The sequence below is a fragment of the Rhinopithecus roxellana genome, chromosome 4 (assembly GCF_007565055.1).
Source record: "Rhinopithecus roxellana isolate Shanxi Qingling chromosome 4, ASM756505v1, whole genome shotgun sequence".
Lineage (NCBI taxonomy): Eukaryota > Metazoa > Chordata > Mammalia > Primates > Cercopithecidae > Rhinopithecus > Rhinopithecus roxellana.
The window spans coordinates 66,936,307-66,955,547 of record NC_044552.1 but is presented as its reverse complement, the minus strand read 5'-3'; the positions used below and the strand labels follow the sequence as shown (position 1 = coordinate 66,955,547).

The 19,241-nt window shown below is 38.0% G+C and overlaps 1 protein-coding gene across 3 annotated transcripts in view; it reads right to left on the bottom strand.

Moving 5' to 3' along the window:
• The window catches only part of SCAF8 (SR-related CTD associated factor 8), a 230,669-nt gene that overhangs the window by 182,882 nt on the left and 28,546 nt on the right, over positions 1-19,241 (bottom strand). For all 3 annotated transcript variants that reach the window (XR_004056706.1, XM_030928253.1, XM_030928254.1), the window contains exons 2-3: positions 10,355-10,438; positions 6,113-6,157 (exon numbers count right to left, since the gene is read on the bottom strand). Coding sequence is in view for 2 of the 3 variants with exons in the window: in XM_030928253.1 (XP_030784113.1) it covers positions 6,113-6,157; positions 10,355-10,438 (129 nt within the window). In the remaining variant the exon portion in view is untranslated. The remainder of the gene's footprint in view (positions 1-6,112; positions 6,158-10,354; positions 10,439-19,241) is intronic.

The window sequence follows — 19,241 nt, the reverse complement described above, 5'->3', positions numbered from 1 at the left end:
ACATGAAAAAAATATATATATATATCTCAAGACACCAGAGGTAAGTAAATATAACAGCCATCTTTCTTTTTCTTTTATTTTTTTGAGACAGAGTCTCACTCTGTCACCCAGGTTGGAGTGCAGTGGCACGATCTCAGCTCACTGCAACCTCTGCTTCATGGGTTCAAGCAATTCTCCTGCCTCAGCCTCCTGAGAAGATGGGATTACAGGCGTGTACTACCACGCCTGCCAACTTTTTGTATTAGTAGAGACGGGATTTCACCATTTTAGCCAGGTTGGTCTCAAACTCCTGGCCTCTCAGGTGATCTGCCCACCTTGACCTCCCAAAGTGCTGGGATTATAGGCGTGAGCCACTGCGCCTAGCTAACGGCCATCTTTCAATGTGGACTCAATCCTTCCTCTGGAAAAATATCAAAGAGCAGAAGCATAAATGTTTGGCTTCATTGAAAAATACATATCTACTGCAAAATATCAACCACCATAACAACCATGTACATAAAGCTACCAGATCAAGTTTCTAGAAAACAAAAAACTTTCATGACGATAATCTTTATATGGTTTAGCACCATCTTTTCATTTATTATTTACAAAGTAAATGTAACCTGAAAATCACCACAAATAAGCCACATTTCTTCTCTAAGTATGCAGCAGGAAATTTGAAGAAGGTAATGATAGCCAAAAACTTACAGATTAAGGCAACAGTAACTCATCTACAGACCATTTTCAGAGCCAGAAAGATGAAATTTATTTTCGACTTCACCATATCTAAGAGTAGCCACAGTACCATAGAATGTATTTCACTATAACAAAGCATCTAGATTTTTTCAGAATAAATAGTTCTGAATGATAATATTCAATCTTATTCTGAATCTAGTGGACAGATTTGTTTGTAGTACTCATGCAAAAAAGGCAGGGGATTTCATACAGACAAAAAGAGTTGGGTAAACTCTACATATTTTTGGAACAGAGCTAAGGATTTCATTTTCGCATTTCAAACTAGCAAATGAGAACAGAATGGTTAGCTATGGATGGTAGAAAAGTCACCAAATCATGAGGTCTCTGGCTCAAAATAAAATTTATTGCCTTTAGGATTCAGGATAACTAAGGTAAGTTAGTTATTTATAATGCAAATATAGGGATCTATGATGGTTAACACGGAGTGTCAATTTGACTGGATTGAAGGATACAAAGTATTGATCCTGGGTGTGTCTGTGAGGGTGCTACCAAAGGAGATTAACATTTGAGTTAAATGTTCCCAGTGAGCAGGGGAAGGCAAACCAACTTTTAATCTGGATGGGCACCATCTAATCAGCTGCCATCAAGTATAGAGCAGGCAGAAAAATATGAAAAGGAGAGAATGGCCTAGCCTCCGAGCCTACATCTTTCTCTCGTGCTGGATGCTTCCTGCCCTCGAACACTGGACTCCAAGTTTTTCAGTTTTGAGATTCAGACTGTCCTTGCTCCTCAAGCTTACAGACAGCCTGCTGTGGGACCTTGCGATCGTGTAAGTTAATACTTAATACTTAAACTTCCCTGTGTGTATATGCATATATACATACACGCACACACATATTCTATTAGTTAGAAGATATCTATACGTACTCTGTATACGTGTGTATATATAAACATATCCTATTAGTTTTGTCCCTCTAGAGAACACAGCATCAAAATAGAAGTTCTAAAACGTGTCTTCTAAAGTTTCCTTATCTGTTTGTAACTCCAGCCTTTGCTGCTGCTGTCGTCCCCGTTTTGTTTTTCTATTTCTTGCTTTTTTGTTTTGTTTTGTTTTGTTTTTTTGAGACAAGCTTTTGCTTTGTTGCCCAGGCTAGAGTGCAGTGGCACAATGATGGTTCACTACAGCCTCAACCTCCTCCTGAACTCAAGCCTCAAGCAATCCCTCCACCTCACCCACATAAGCAGCTAGGAACACGGGCACTTGCCACTTTGCCCAATTAATTTTTGTGGTTTTTAGGCTGGGACAGGGTTTTGCCATGTTTGCCCAGGCTGGTCTCAAACGCCTGAGCTCAAGCAATCCACCAGCCTTGGCCTCTCCCAAACTGCTAGATTGCAGGCATGAGCCAGAGTGCCCAGGTGTTTGTCTTATAAAGCTAAGACACAATCAGCATATGAACTGATTTTTGGCAAAATCAATTAGGACAAGGCCAGAGGCCAGAGTATTCTTTAGAGTAGTTTTCTTGGCCTAAAGGAAGTAATATTTACTGTTAATTTTTCATTTACCGTCATCTATTACTGCATAAATCTTTCATGACTAAAACATGGGTTCATGGATAATATATGACCAAACTGCAGCCACACTTCTCCCTTATACAATTTATGGTATATGAAGAGAATATAAAATGGTACAGCCATCTTGGAAAACAGTTTGGTAGTTTCTTATAAAATGGAGACATGTACTTACTATCCCAAAGAAATGAAACTTACATTCACACACAAAAAAACTCTGGGTATACAAGTGTTCCTAGCAGCTTTAGTCGTAATAACCAAAAACTAGAAACAACCCAGATGAACCCCAATAAGTGAATGATTAAACTGTGGTAAATTCATACCCTGAAATACTACTCAGAAATAAAAAGGAAGGAACTATATGTCTCTTCTGGTTACTGTAGCCTTGTAGTATAGTTTGAAGTCAGGTAGCACGACACCTCCAGCTCTGTTCTTTTTGCTTAGGATTGTCTTGACTATATGGGTCCTTTTCCTATTCCATGTGAAATTTAAAGTAGTTTTTTCTAATTCTGTGAAAAATGTCAATGGTAGTTTGTGGGAATCGCATTTAATCTATAAATTACTTTGGGCAGTATAGTCATGTTCACGATATTGATTCTTCCTACCCATGAGGATAGAATGTTTTTCCATTTGTGTCCTCTCTGATTTCCTTGGGCAGTGGTTTGCAGATCTCCTTGAAGAGGTCCTTCACACTCCTTGTTAGCTATATTCCTAGGTATTTTATTCTCTTTGTAGCAACTGTGAATGGGAGTTCATTCACAATTTGGCTCTCTGCTTGGTGCATATTGTTGATGTATAGGAATACTTGTGATTTTTGCATCCTGCGACTCTGCTGAGGTTGCTTATCAGTTTAAGGAGTTTCGGAGGCAAAACCACAATGAGATATAGTCTCATGCCAGTCAAAATGGTGATTACTTAAAAGTCAAGAAACAACCGATGCTGGTGAGGCTGTGGAGAAACAGAACACTTCTATATTCTTGGTGGGAATGCAAATTAGTTCAACCATTGTGGAAGACAGTGTGGCAATTCCTCAAGGATCTAGAACCAGAAATACCATTTGACCCAGCAATCCCATTACTGGGTATATACCCAAAGGAAGAGAAATTATTCTACCACGAAGACGCATGCACACGTATGTTTACCGCAGCACTATCCACAGTAGCAAAGACATGGAATCACCCCAAATGCCCATCAATGATACACTGGATAAAGAAAATGTGGTACATATACACCATGGAATACTATGCAGACATAAAAAGGAATGAGATCATGTACTTTGCAGGGACATGGATGAAGCTGGAAGCCATCATCCTCAGCAAACTAACACAGAACAGAAAACCAAAGATCCCATGTTCTCACTCATAAGTGGGAGATGAACCATGAGAGCACGTGGACACAGGGAGGGGAACAAAACACACCAGGGCCAGCTGGGGGTGGGGGGTGAGGGGAGGGACAGCATTAGGACAAACAGCTAGATGATGAGTTAATAGGTACAGCAAACCACCAAGGCACAGGCATACCTATATAACAAACCTACATGTTTTGCACTTGTATACCAGAACTTAAAGTAAAATTTTTAAATAAAAAAGGAAGGAACTATTTGATACATGCAACAATAGATTTCAAAAGAATTACGTGGGCAAAACCAGCCAATCTCAAAAGGTTACATTTTGTATGATTCCATTTATATAACATTGTGAAATACAAAATAGAGAAAGAGAACAGGTTAATGACTGCCAGGCCTTAGGGATTAGGGATGGTGGGGAGGAGGAGGTGAGTCGAGTGTGACTATAGAGTATATAAAAGGGAAACACAAGGCATTCTAGTGGTGAAGAAACTGTTCTGTATCTTGACTATGGTGATGTTTGTATGAATCTATATATACGATTAAATGCATACATATACAAATGAGTGCAGGTAAGACAATTAAAATCTGAATAAGGTTAGTGTCAATAGGTGACTGTATCATGTTCTGATTGCAATATTTTACAATTCTACAGAACGTCACCATAGTGGGAAACTGAGCGAGGGGCACACGGGATCTCTACATGATTTATTCCTTATGATTTAATGACATGTGAATCTATAATTAGTTCAGAAATAAAAGTTTAAATATTTATATATATATTTTTATATATATATACACACACACAACTTATTTTAACCATTAAACAAATCTGTTGCTGGATCCCTGATTTAAACAGGGTAGTAGCAAGCATTTAAGTTTTTCCCCATAGACTGACTGGCTTCTTCACAATGACTGTAATTATCTCACGATGGAATAACTTTGCTCATTCCAGGTCTTCCTAAGATTCTAACACGTTTGATTCAAAGTACCCTACCCCAAATGAAATCAGTCAACAAGCATTTATCCATAAATTCACTTTTACCTTTTAAACCTTTACAACTCAAATTGTGGCTTGTGAAGAAACATCATCTAGGAGCTGCTACAAATGCAGAATCTCAGGTTCCTCTCCACACTCAGTGAATTAGAATCCACATTTTTAACAAGATTCCTAGGTAAATTCCTACTCATAAAGTTTATGAGGCACAGTGTAAGGCATTAAAACTTTTCGGCTGGGCACTGTGGTTCACGCCTGTAATCCCAGCACTTCTGAGAGGCCGAGACTGATGGATCATTTGAGGTCAGGAGCTCAAGACCAGCCTGGCCAACATGGGGAAACCCCATCTCTACTAAAAATACAAAAACAATTAGCTGGGCGTGGTGGCGCATGTGTGTAATCGCAGCTACAGAGGAGGCTGAGGCAAGACAATAGCTTGAACTCGCAAGACAGAGGTTGCAGTGAGCCGAGATCATGCTACTGCACTTCAGCCTGGGTGACAGAGTGAGACTCCGTCCAAAAAACAAAACAAAACAAACAAAACAAAACCAACAACAAAACAAAACCAAAAACAAACCAGACATTAAAACTTTTAAAGAAAGATCTTTTATCAGAACAACAATCTCTGAGAAATGCTTTTAAAAGCGTTAGACCAAATAAAATGTTCCAATCACTAACACTTTTCAACTTTAAGTGAAACAGACAGCATACTTGTTATTCAACCCTTTATCTTAGCTTCAAGTTACCTAAACCACTTAATCCCCAAATATGTTTTATCAATACTACATACACACACACATTTTTCTGAGACAGGGTCTCACTCCGTTCCCCACGCTGGAGTGCAGTGGTGTGATCTCAGCTCACTACAACCTCTGCCTCCTGGGTTCAAGCAATTCTTGTGCCTCAGCCTCCCAAGTAGCTGGGATTACAGGCATGCACCACCATGTCGGCTAATTTTTGTACTTTTAGTAAAGACAGGGTTTTGTCATCTTGGTCAGGCTGGTCTTGAACTCCTGGCCTCAAGTGATCCACCCACCTTGGCCTCCCAAAGTGCTGGGATTACAGGTGCGGGCCATTGTGCACAGCCTATCAATACTGTATTTTAAATATTGAGAAAGTAAGAATTTTAAAAAAGAAAAAGGAACTGAATCACGTAACGGCTAACTGACTTATTCAAAGTTACCTAGCCAGCTGAATGACTGAAATCTCACTTCAAGTCCCGCACCTTTCTCCCAGGTGAAGAACATAAACACACTGTAACCTTGCTGAATCCTTAATGCCACATGACACTGATTCTCAAACTGGCTCTGCTTACATTTAGGCACACAAACACAGGCAGAACACAAACCTAAGTAAAATTATATGAAAGGCACTTTCATTTTATTTCTCAATTAGAAAATAAAATAACTGGAATCACTTTTTAACAGTCCATCAAAACAATTTAAACTTGGGTATTTGATCTAAAGGAGAAGAGTACAGACATTAATCTACAATTATAGCACATGTATGGAAAATTATATACTTACTTTCTGAATAAACTTCTCAACACTCTGTACCACATGTTTATAGAACTAAAAGAGGAAAAAAATGAAGTATGGTTTTAAAATCAGTTTGAGGAGATTGAAATTTCCTGATAACCACAGGTTTTACATGCTCCAAAGGTCTATCAAAACAATTATCTTAACCAAGAATTCTGAGACATTCTTGTCACTCACCTTTACATGCAACTAGCTGTGCTATATAATTAGTAAAGGGCTTCTCTGAAGTAGATGTATGATCAGTATGTTCAAAGTGCATTCATTACCTTACCATAGACATAAAACAATGCTACTGAAGACCTTCTGAAAGCACACTTTAACAAACAGTTGTGTTGACAGCAAAATACTTGTAATAAATACTGGTGCGTGTATGTTCTTACATCCATGAAAGGAAAAGTACAGATTTCATATAATTCTATCAGTTAAATCAAGGGAAATTCAAAAAATCAAATAACTACAAGTAACATTAATAAATGTATGTATGGTAGTTGTTTTCAACTTCATTTATCTCCTGCTTCTCCTGGAAAATAAACTATCAGAATATAAAATAAAACATAGAAATGTATAATATCCTAATGCATCAGACAAAATGAATCAGCAGAAGTGAACATGTAGATTAAAAATTAGTAATGGGCCACTATCACTTTTAAGAAAACTTAGAAGATTTAAGTTTCATAAAATATAGCACTATGAGTAAACTTGAAATAAATTATTAATTTAGCATAAAGAATTTGTGCCTAATAAATTTTAACGCCACAATAACAATACCATCTTGGCGTATTATTTCTGTTTAAAGAATCTGAATTGTGCTTCTCTTTATACTTTTTTTTTTTGTTTTGGAGACAGTCTCACTCTATCCCACTGGTATGCAGCGGCACAATCTCAGCTCACTGCAACCCCCGCCTCCCGGGTTCAAGTGATTCTCCTGCCTCAGCCTCCCAAGTAGCTGGGACTACAGAAGCATGCCACCACGCCTAATTTTTGTATTTTTAGTAGAGATGGGGTTTCGTCATGTTGGCCAGGCTGGTCTCCAACTCTTGACCTCAAGTGATCCGCCTACCTTGGCCTCCCAAAGTGCTGGGAGTACAGGAGTGAGCCACTGTGCCCGGCCCTCTTTATATTTTTCTTCTCATGAATTATGGATTTTAAGGACATTCCCTTAGACTGAAGAAATATGAACATTCAACTAAACCTCAGCACTAAATCCAGTATTTATAATAACAAAAATAAAGGAAAACATCATGAACTCATATTCACCAAATCAAAACCTACAAGTTTAAGTTTGGCTAAAGTTACTTACAATAAAGTAAGTTTACTCAATGGTTTAAGTTACTTAAGTAAAAAAGCTAAAACAACTACTTAAAGTTATTAGGCTCTTTATAGGCCCCTAAACATTTAAAAATCAATATGCAAAATATTAAATAACTACACACTGAAGGAACAATTCTTCTGGAAGACACCTTGACAGTGTTCTTTGCTTCTAGTTACTATACACAATTAGAATAAAACTGCTTCCTAAATCTTAACTGAAAGTTTATTAATTCTCATGGGCCTTCTTCCACAGTAGGTTTTCTGGGAGGTTTTGTTGACAGTGCAATGTTAATCATCACTCATTAATCATTTCTATATAAAAAACAATGACTTACCTCAATATGAAACACAGTATCACTTAAATCTGATTAATAAAATTCAGTGTTATATATATATACACACACACACACAAAATGCAATTTAAAGTAATAAAGTAGTGAAAAACAGCTGGTCTAGAGTCTTCAAAAATGTCAAGTCACAAAAAAACAAAACGGCTGGGTGATAGGACAAATAAGTATAATGTGTGATCTTGACTGGATTCTGAAAGAGCAGGGTTGACGGGAACAGCTACTAGTCAACAATGCAACAACATTAAAATGTAACGATGAACTGTATATCAGATAATTATATCAAAGTGAAATTTTTTGCATGTGATTGGTATATAATGGTTCCCTAGCAAAATGTCTTCATTCTCAGGAGTTTCAAATTCAAGTATGTATCAAAGATTGTTATTACGAATGAAGTTTGAAACTAACTTCCACATGTAGCAAAATGTTAACAATCAGCAAATCTAAGGGAAGAATATGTCCTGCTCACCATAATAATTTGCAACTTACGTTTAAATTTTTTCAAAATTCAAAACATTAAAAACAATAAGTCAAAACAGTAAAATATATCATAATAATAAAGATTAGACTCTTTTTAAAAAACATTACTTCTTTTTTTTTTTTTTTTTTTGAGGCAGAGTCTCGCTCTGTCGCCCAGACTGGAGTGCAGTGGTGCAATCTCGGCTCACTGCAAGCTCCGCCTCCCGGGCTCACGCCATTCTCCTGCCTCAGCCTCCCAAGTAGCTGGGACTACAGGCGCCCGCCACCTCGCCCGGCTAATTTTTTGTATTTTTAGTAGAGACGGGGTTTCACCATGTTAGCCAGGATGGTCTCGATCTCCTGACCTCGTGATCCGCCCGTCTCGGCCTCCCAAAGTGCTGGGATTACAGGCTTGAGCCACCGCGCCCAGCAAAAAAACATTACTTCTTTAAAAAAAAAAAAAACTAAGAGCCAAGATCTCACTATGTTGCCCAGGCTGGCCTCAAATTCCTGGGTTCAAGCGATCATCCTGCCTCAGCCTACCCAGTAGCTAGGACTAACAATGTGTGCCACTGTGTCCAGAGTTAGACTCTTGACTGATAGAATTCTGGATTAAAATTCTAGCTATATTTACTCCTACTACTACAAATTACTTAATTTCTCTCAGACCCGTCTGACATCTGAAAATAGAAAACACTGTTTGCACCTATGCCTCATTAACTCTATTAAGAAAGTGCTCTGCTCAACAAGCTATGAAAAGTGCATCAATTACTAATTGTCACAGAAAAAAATACATGTTTGCATAGTTTCAAATGATCATGACCATAAAAATCAGATAATGTACAATAAAGTATAAGACAATAACATTATTCCATAGTAAGCCTACCAAATACTCTAAAAAATCATGTCTTTGAAAGATTTTCTGGCTTCAATGTGCTTATAGCTACTGTCATTCTCTCTCATTTTCTGTCATGTAAGTACATGGATTTTAACTATAGATGTAAGATACTAGCAAGTCTGAAAACTAAGCTTTAGCCACTAGAAAACTGCAAAATCAACTAATCATCTGAATTTTCTCCTGCTAGTAATTACTAGTAAATGGAAATTTGTTAAATCTAACACACTGCTGTTATTTAAAAGATAATTTAAATAGTTGGTGCTTTTGGTTATGGTTAATATTTTAATTCAGGGCAGGAAAACATACCACTGAATATTCATAGGTTAGTACCTACTTAATTAGAAATAAGTACTCATTTATTCTCAATTTTAAGAGGCCTACTAATTCAGGGAATCTTAGCCCCGGGCACAAGAACTTCTTGGGGAAAAATCTATGGCTGAGCTTGAAAAGATCCTTTTGCCAAAAAGTTCCTATAAAATTGTGTGCATACGTGTATTTCTCTAGAGAGGATCCAACCTTTTCCTAAGATTTTCAGAAGTATTCATGAGTTAACATAGGTTCAAAACCTACTTTACGACAGCAAAGTTTAAATGTTTATGGCCATTTCCCACAGTTCAAATCCCTGATACAAAGAGTCACAATTGTTTTCCTTAATGGCCTATCTTCAAATCTACAATATTAATAGAATCAGTAAGAAAAAATATATCAATATATAGAAACCTTTTACCACTCAAATTTCAAGGTTCTGTCAAGTCAGTGTGGCAAAAGACACTGTTAAACACATTCTCCATAATGTGGATATATGCAAAATATTATCTAAGAAAGGTGAGAAAAAATGACTGCTTCAAAAAATTTATGGAAGAATGCTTAAGGAAGAACATTTATCAAAATGTTAAATGTTCAGGAGGCTGAGGCAAGAGGATCACTTGAGTCCAGGAGGTCGAGGCCACAGTGAGCTATGATTGTGGCACTGCAGTCCAGCCTGGGTGACAGAATAAGACACTGTCTCTTAAAAAGCGTAATAATAAACAAACGTTTATCTCTAGGTAGGAAAGTCTACAGGTGACAGATTTTCTTTTTTGTGTGCTTCCACAATTAACACGTGTTAACTCTGTAAAGTGAAAGAGAACATACAATCCATAAAAATTATCCCCCATCAAACTATTAATATAGTTTTTTTCTTTTGAAAATAGAAGAGTCAAATTTATTACTTACCTTAATAGCTTTGATGGCTGCCTTAGTAATTTGGGTCATTTTTGCTTTCGAAATGGGTGGTTTATAGTCATTCAGGGAATACAACTGATGAAAAAAGAACAAATTTACATACAGCAAAACTCTCCAAGCAATTACATGAAACTACCGAACATGTTCATTTTTATATTCTCAATGAAACCAACTTACTGTTTTTCTTTTACAAATCAAGCTCAACATCATTACCCATCAGGCAAATGTAAATCAAAACTATAACAAGCTACCACTTCACACTTACTTGCTTATAATCAAAAAGACAGTAACAAATGTAAGCAAGGATGTGGAGAAACTGGAACCCTCATACAATACTGGTGGGGATATAAAATGTTGCAGCAGCTTTGGAAAACAGCTTGATAGTTCCTCAAAAGATTAAACACAAGTCAACATATGACCCAGCCAATTCCACTTCTAGGTATGTACCCAAGAGAACTGAGAACATGTATTCACAAAGAACTTGTACATGATACTTTTTACCGTCTGAGGGTTGAAAAAGAAAGAAAGAAAAAAAACCTGTACACATGTGGTCATTGTAGCCTTATTCATATAAAATTCATTTAAAATTCATAAAAAAGCAGACACCCAAGTATCTGTCAGTTAATGAGTAAACAAATGTATCTATTCAAAGAAATATGAGCCATAAAAAGAAAAAAAAAGTACTGATACATGTTACAACCTGAATGAACCTTGAAAACATTATGCTAAAGAAGCCAGGTGAAAAAGGCAACATAGTATATAATCCCTTTTATACGTACTATCCAGAAAGGGCAAATCTATTGGTGGTTGTCTAGGGCTGAAAGAGTTGGAGATAAATGAGGAATCACTGCTGATGAGTGTTTCTTGTTGGGATGATGAAAATGGTTTAAAATGGAATGTGACGATGGTTGCACAGAATCACTGAATTGTATACTTTAAGTTGACTGATTTTATGGTATGCACCTCAGTGAAACTTTTTAAAAATCAAGGGCTCCAGCCGGGCAAGGTGGCTCATGCCTGTAATTCCAGCACTTTGGGAGGCCTAGGCAGGTAGATCACCTGAGATCAGGAGTTCAAGACCAGCCTGGACAACATGGTCAAACTCTGTCGCTACTAAAAATACAAAACTTAGCTTGACGTGGTGGCAGGCACCTGTAATTTCAGCTACTCAGGAGGCTGAGGCAGGAGAATTGTTTGAATCCAAGAGGCGGAGGCTGAGTGAGCAAAGATTGCACCACTGCACTTCAGCCTGGAAGCCTCCAGAGAGAGACTCCATCTCAAAAAGAACAAACAAAAAAAGGGCTCTAATGTTTAACAATAATCCCACCCCATCTCCCAATTGATTGATTGATTGATTGACTGATTGATTGATTGAGACAGGGTCTCACTGTGCCACCCAGGCTGGAGTTTAAGGGCATCATGATCACTGCTCACTGTAGCCTCTACCTCCTGGGTTCAAACTATACTCCCACCTCAGCCTCCCAAGTAGCTGGGACTATAGGAGCATGCCACCACACGGGCTAATTTTTCTATGTTTTGTAGAGGTGGGGTTTCACCACGTCGCCTGGGCTGGTCTTGAACTCCTGGGCTCAAGCAATCTGCCTACTTCGGTCTCTCAAAGTAGTGAAGTTACAAGCATGAGCCACAGTGCCTGGGCTACCTCTAAATCTTTGTTTTGAAATTTCTCACATAAGCAAAGGGAAAGAATCCTACTTCAGTGTGAAGAAATCAGGCAACAGACAACTAAGCTTAAATGAATACTGATTAAAACTTCTATTGTATGCATAGATGCTGATTTTTAAGTATAATACTGTAAGACATTAATTAGACGTTTGGAAACTAAACTTTGGCCATGTTGGCTAGGCTGGTGTCAAACTCCTGGGCTCAAGTGATCCGCCTGCCTTGGTTTCCCAAAGTGCTGGGATTACAGGCGTGAGCCACTGCGCCTGGCTTACTTATATGTGAATTTTTCCAATAAACATTAGAAAATTTTTGAGAGATTTTTGACAATTTAAAAATACATGCAGAGGAACTGTGTAGCCTAGCAATATTGAAAAAACAAAAAAGGCATGTCACGAATGCATAAAATATATGCAGATACTAGTTTATTTTAGTTTAACATTTACTACCATAACATACATAGCGTCATTCACAGGAGAAACATAAACAATGTTAAAGATGTAATATTAATCATAACCGCAAAAACCTCTAGTATAATAATTTCATAGCCACTTTCTGTTGCTATTGCAGTGAGCTCAAGTGTGAGTATCCACTTAAAATGCCATGTGATGTTAACCATTTCTGCATGAGCAGTTCATCTCTCTAATAAATTGCTATCATAGTAAAAAATGGTATCTTGCAGTTCTCGAAGATTTTTCATTGTGTTTCGTGCAATAACATAAACCTTGAATACCACCACAGACCCATGGGAAGTGGCACTAGTGATGCTGAAGGCGTTCTCAAGAAGCAAATTATGACATTAAAAGAAAAGCGCTGACTTGCTTGATATGTACAGTAGGTTGAGGTCTTCCGCTGCAGTTGCCCACCTTTTCAAGATAAATAAATGTGGCATATGAGGACTACTGTCAATAAAGAAAAGGAAATTCGTGAAGCTGTCAATGCAGCTATCCCAAAAGGCCAAAAACCTCGAACTTTTTGTGAAATACCTTTTTATCTTGTATTGAAAATGCAGCCTCTGTGTGGGTACACAATTGTTATAAGAAAGGCATACCTACAGACTCTAGTATGATTAGAGAAAAAGCTAAGTCATTATATGATACCTTAAACCAAAAGGGAGGTGACAGATCTAAAGTTGGAGAATTTAATGCCAGCAAAGCATCATCTGATCATTTTAGAAAGAGGTATGACTTTAAAAATGTCAAGATACCAGAAGGTCAGGCATGGTGGCTCATGCCTATAATTCCAGCACTTTGGGAGGCCAAGGCAGGCAGCTCACTTAATTCCAGGAGTTCAGGACCAGCCTGGGTAACATGGCAAGACCCCGTTTCTCTAAAACATACAAAAAAAAAACTAGACAGGTGTGGTGGCCTGCGCCTGTAGTCCCAACTACCAGCTGAGGTGTGAGGATCATTTGAGCCCAGGAGGCAGAGGTTGCAGTGAGCTATATCTGTGCCACCGCACTCCAGCCTGGGTGACACAGTGAAACTCCCACCTCAAGAAAAAAAAAAGAAAAAGATAACAGAAGAAGCAGCTTCTGCCAAACAAGAGGCAACACATGATTTCCCAGATATCAATAAGAATTTAAGAATATCATTGAGGAGAATGAGTATCTTCCTGAACAGGTTTTTGCAGATGAAAGTAACTTATTCTGGGGAAAAAAAAAAATACCACAAAGAACAATTATTGGTAAGCAAGAAAGGCAAACACCAGGATTTAAAGCAGGAAAGTATAGGCTAACTCTACTGTTTTGTGCAAATGCAGTCAGGCTTATAATCAGGACTGCCCTTTCTATAAAGCTGCTAACCTGAGCCTTGATAGGAAAAGACAGAAGACACTGGCTGGCTACCAGTCTTTTGGTTATACAGAAGGAAGGCCTAGGCAAGAAGAACACTTTTTCTGGACTGGTTCCATCAATGCTTTGTCCCTGAAGTCAGGAAGTATCTTGCCAGTAAGGGACTGCCTTTTAAAATTCTTCTCATACTGTACAATGCCCCTGGCCACCCAGAACTCCATGAAGGCGTCAAAGTAGTCTACATGTCCCCAAACGAGACATCTCTAATTCAGCCTCTAGATGAGGGGGTCATAAGGACCTTTACAGTACACTGTAGTCTACAAAAAGGATCATCAATGCTGTGGAAGAGAACCCCAATAGAACATCATAGAAGTCTGGAAGTATTATACCACTGAAGATGCCACCACCACCACAAAAAAAGCTGTGAAAGCCGTGAAGCACAAAACAATAAATTCCTGCTGGGCAAAACTGTGTCCAGATATTGCACATGACTTCATAGGATTTATAACAGAACCAATGAAGGAATCATAAAATTGTGGATATAGCAAAAAAAAAGGGGGGGGGGGCCGGGTGCGGTGGCTCAAGCCTGTAACCCCAGCACTTTGGGAGACCGAGACGGGCGGATCACAAGGTCAGGACATCGAGACCATCCTGGCTAACGTGGTGAAACCCCGTCTCTACTAAAAATACAAAAAACTAGCCGGGTGAGGTGGCAGGCGCCTGTAGTCCCAGCTACTCCGGAGGCTGAGGCAGGAGAATGGTGTTAACCCGGGAGGCGGAGCTTGCAGTGAGCTGAGATCCGGCCACTGCACTCCAGCCTGGGTGACAGAGCCAGACTCCGTCTCAAAAAAAAAAGGGGAGGGAGGGGGCGCTGGAGGGAGGTGAAGGGTTTCAGGATACGAATCTTGGAGAAATTCAAGAGCTAATGGACACCACATCAGATGAATTAACAGAAGACAACTTGATGAAGAAGAGTACTTCCAAACCAGTGCCAGACGGTCAGGAAGAAGCAGAAGAAGCAGTGCCAGAAAACAAATCTACTTTAGACAATCTGGCAGAAGGGTTACAATTATTCAAGACTGCTTTTGATTTATTTTTAGAACACAAACCCTCCTATGACACAGGCACTAAAATTAAAGCCAACAGTGGAAGAAGAATTGGTGCCATGGTATAGAAACATTTTTAGAGAAATGAAAAAGCAAAAAAGTTGACAGAAATTATGATTTCTGTAAAGTTACACTGAGTGTGCCTGCCTCTCCTGCCTACCCTTCCATCTCCTCCACATCTTCTGCCTCTGCCACCCCTGAGACAGCAAGACCAATCACTCCTCTTTCCCTTCCTCAGCCTACTCAACATGAAGACAACAAGCGTAAAGATTTTTATGATGATCTACTTCTACTTAATGAATAGTAAATATATTTCCTCTTCCTGGTAATTTTCTTAGTAACGTTTTCTTTCCTCTTACTTTAAGAATACAGTATATAACATATATAATATATAAAATATGTGTTAATCAACTCTTTATGTTATTGGTGAGGTTTCTGGTCAACAGTATGCTATTATTAGTTGGGGAAGAGTCAAAAGTTATATGATTTTCAGCTACACAGGGGGTTGGTGCCCCTAAACCTCCCATTGTTCAAGGGTCAACTGTACATACGCTTCCAACTAATTATTTATCCAGAGTCTCTAAAATCTACTTTGTTAAATCTGATCATCAGAAAACATCGTTTCATCTAATTCTTCACTGAATGCCTTTACTAAAATTTAATATTAAGTTCTCAACTTTAAAGAAAAATTTCCAATAGAACAGTGTCTTTTACTGATCCTATTAAAGAAATAATTAACCTACTTAAATTCAGAAATTAGAGAGTGACTCCGTTAGCTTGGTGCTTACTTTTTATCAAAGATGTGTGACTTAACAAATTTCCCTCTTCTTTCCTTGGCTTCTAGGGATCTTGTCGATATGTTTATTCTACCAGTCTGAACACACATTTCAAATGTCTACTGATATCTATTACTCTGCTGTATTTAACTAGTTCCGTTGGATACAAAAATAAACTGTTTTCTATTGTGTTTAATTTTGTTAACTAAGCTGTTTCATGGTTCTTTATAAATCGGTTGGAGTATAAGTTTACTCAACATTTAGTGAACTAATGTGAATCCAGCAACATGACTTCAGAAGCACTCTGCCACCACGTAGTTTCCAAGTAAATTTGTCCAAAATTTAGGTGTTCTATACAGTTCACTACTGCTCAATCCCAAGCATCAAACTTAATCCTCAAAAAGACCTCCATCTGAGAGCGCTGGTGGTATAGTGGTAAGTACAGCTGCCTTCCAAGGACCTCCATCAAAGACCATTTGTTGAGAATTTTATGAATGACACTATAACTAACAATCAGTACTTTAGAAAAAGAATATGATGATGATGCTGGCCCATTAGAAGCTTTTCATAAATGTCCTTAAATAATGTACATAAAGAGACTATATTTAATTTAACTTCTTTACATCTACAAGACATGACAATGCCTGGTACACAGCAAGCATTCAATAACAAACCTTCATTATCCAATTGATAATTTATTAATATTGCTATAACACACTATTAGGAACTACAAAGCTTCATTCCAATTCTCATTCTAATCAGATAATGTTAACCTGCCTCCAAGAATTGGGAATGTTATTTTCTTCATATTCTCAAAATCTGATCCAGGATAGAAAATCATGGTTTTACACTGAAAAATGCTGAAAAAGAATGAAAGCTGATTCTGGGACCTTTCTTTTCCTTTGCCTGCTGATTCCATCTCTATGCTTGGGTGAGAAGACCATGGCTACATGCTCTGTAGGCTTGGGCTTTCCAGCTACCCAGTGTTCTCTACAGGTTTCCATCTTACCAGTCTACTTCTTAGGATCTGGCTCCCTGCTGCCATGTCTTTCAAAGTCTTAAGTGGCTGCTGATCCCCGTTAGTTTGTTCCATCAAATTCTACCTTTTCTAGGGCTATTGGTGCCTGTTGTGCTATTACTCTCTCTGAACTCTGCTTCCTAAACGAAAAGTTTATTCCCCACCTATGCCATGTTCTAATATTATCTAATGTCAAATGACCAAACCCTTTACTTGTGCAAACTCTCTATGCTCATCTGACCTCAGGGATTGAAATAACTTACCAGTCTTCACCTGTCCGTTCCTTTGGCCACTCAAGACTTATCATTTCAATGAAAATATACTAAACAACAGAGCGAGACTCTGTCTCAAAAAAAAGGAAAAGAAAATACACTAAAGAAGAGCCTTGGTTTTCAGTCTAATTCATTATTTATGTTTCAACTCCCAACATGTACATTAAAGAACGTTCCTCAAACTTGTAAAATTTTAAGTTTCTATACTACCACTTGTAGGCACCACAGCAAATGCGTATTTTTAATCTGAAGACTTATATAAGTCAAACCAATTTCTAATTCCTCAAGGTTTGAGGAATCTTTTACCTAAACTGAGATGGCTACTCCATCACAAAACTTATCTCTAATCAAGATCTTAAAAGCACTCATCAATTAGGTACAGCATCAGCAAACTTTTTCTGCAAAGGGCCAGATAGTAACCACTTTAGCCTTTGCAGGTCATACTGTCTCTATCACAACTCCTCAGCTCTGCCCTTTGTAACAGGAAAACAGCCATAAACAATTTATATATGAATCAGCACAGTGTGTTCCAATAGAACTTAAAAAACCAGGCTAACTCCTGGATTCGGGGAGCATTCTCCATCCTACAGATGTGGGTTTTGTTTTTTGGTTTTTTTTTTTTTTTTGCTTTTCTGATAAACACTGCAATCTCACACCCCTGGAGAATGTATCTATGTCCTCCCCTCCTCTATGCATTAAATGAAACTCATGACCCAAAATCCAACATTTAACAAAATGCTGTACCTTCATGCTTGCTATTTTAAGTAAATGTCTTCACTTCAAAAATGTTTGTGCCTTTCCCAATTTTAGCAATATTAAATGAATTCTACTATGACCTTAAAGGGCCCAACAAACAGCTTATTATCCATTATATCCCAGAGAACCATCAACAATTTGCTCATGCACAAAGTTGCTGGTTCTATGGTCAAAGGAATTAACCTTAAGAGTGAACCTAAAATAACTAAATGTAAGCAATCCAGTCCATCTTTCTTAACAATCGTCCTTTAAGCCCTTGACAGTACTGATTAGAATCCCCCAAATCTCCAAAGAAATCAGAAACTTCATAGAAGTTTCTGCAGCCAAGACAATCTTGATACTTTGAATTCAAGACAGCATGTGAACCAGATATTTCCCTTTTCTTCCTCTTACTGGGAGGATAATAAAGAACTCAAGAAAGAAAAAGGTATAAAAATTCACAATGAAAAGCAGAATGAGGAGGGGAGAACAATCAGCAGAGATGTCACAAACTTCCAGAAAATGGAAATGTGATAAAAAGATTGGTAAATGATGACATAAGAAGGAAACCATAAGCTATAATACACATAAGGAAATATAACCAAGGAGGAAAATACTTTGTCATGGAGAATTCCAAAGTCTCACCACTCCAAATCAAGGTATTAGAGGGCAGGAATGACACAAGCGAACTAGTGCATCATCTGCTGCTGCACAAAATCAATAAATAATGTCTAAAACTGACCACCCCAGAAACAGCATTATAAAATTATTATTTTGTGATACGAAGGTAACCACCAGAACTAAAATGTTAAGAATTAAAACTACACTACAGATACTTGAACTGTCAAATAAAATCCCTTATTTTATAATCAGAAATAATATGGCTATATTTATAAGTGACAGTAATGTAACTTCCAAAGCCTCAAGGTGAAATATTTGTATTATAAATAAAAATGTAGCTCACAAAAAATCTTAAAAGGAAATAACTACGAAATGATCATTGGTTTTGTTAGAATAACTTTGGTAGGCAGAATTCTAAGATGGCCCCCAAGACTTCTACCCTGTACACACCCTATATAATCCCCTCTATATAATGACCATCCTTCAGTGTGGGTGGGACCTATGAACACGATCGGACAGTCACTCCTATGGTAACTATTGTAGTAGACCAGAGATGGGACCAATGGCTACTAGGACATGAGGGTAGCCCCTAGAAACTGAGAGTAACCCCTAGCCCACAACCAGTAAAACAAAAAAGAGACCTCAGTCCTACAACCATAAGGACCTGAATTTAGCCAAAAGCCTGAATGAATTTGGAAGAAGGCCCGAAGTTTCAAATGGGAGCCCAGCTCTGGATAACACCTCCATCACCCAAGTGAGACCATTAGCAAAAGACCCGGCTAACCAATGCCTAGATCCTAACCTGTGGAAATTATGAAACAAATATATGCTGTTTCTAGCCACAAGCTAAGTTTGTGACAATTTGTTACACAGCAATA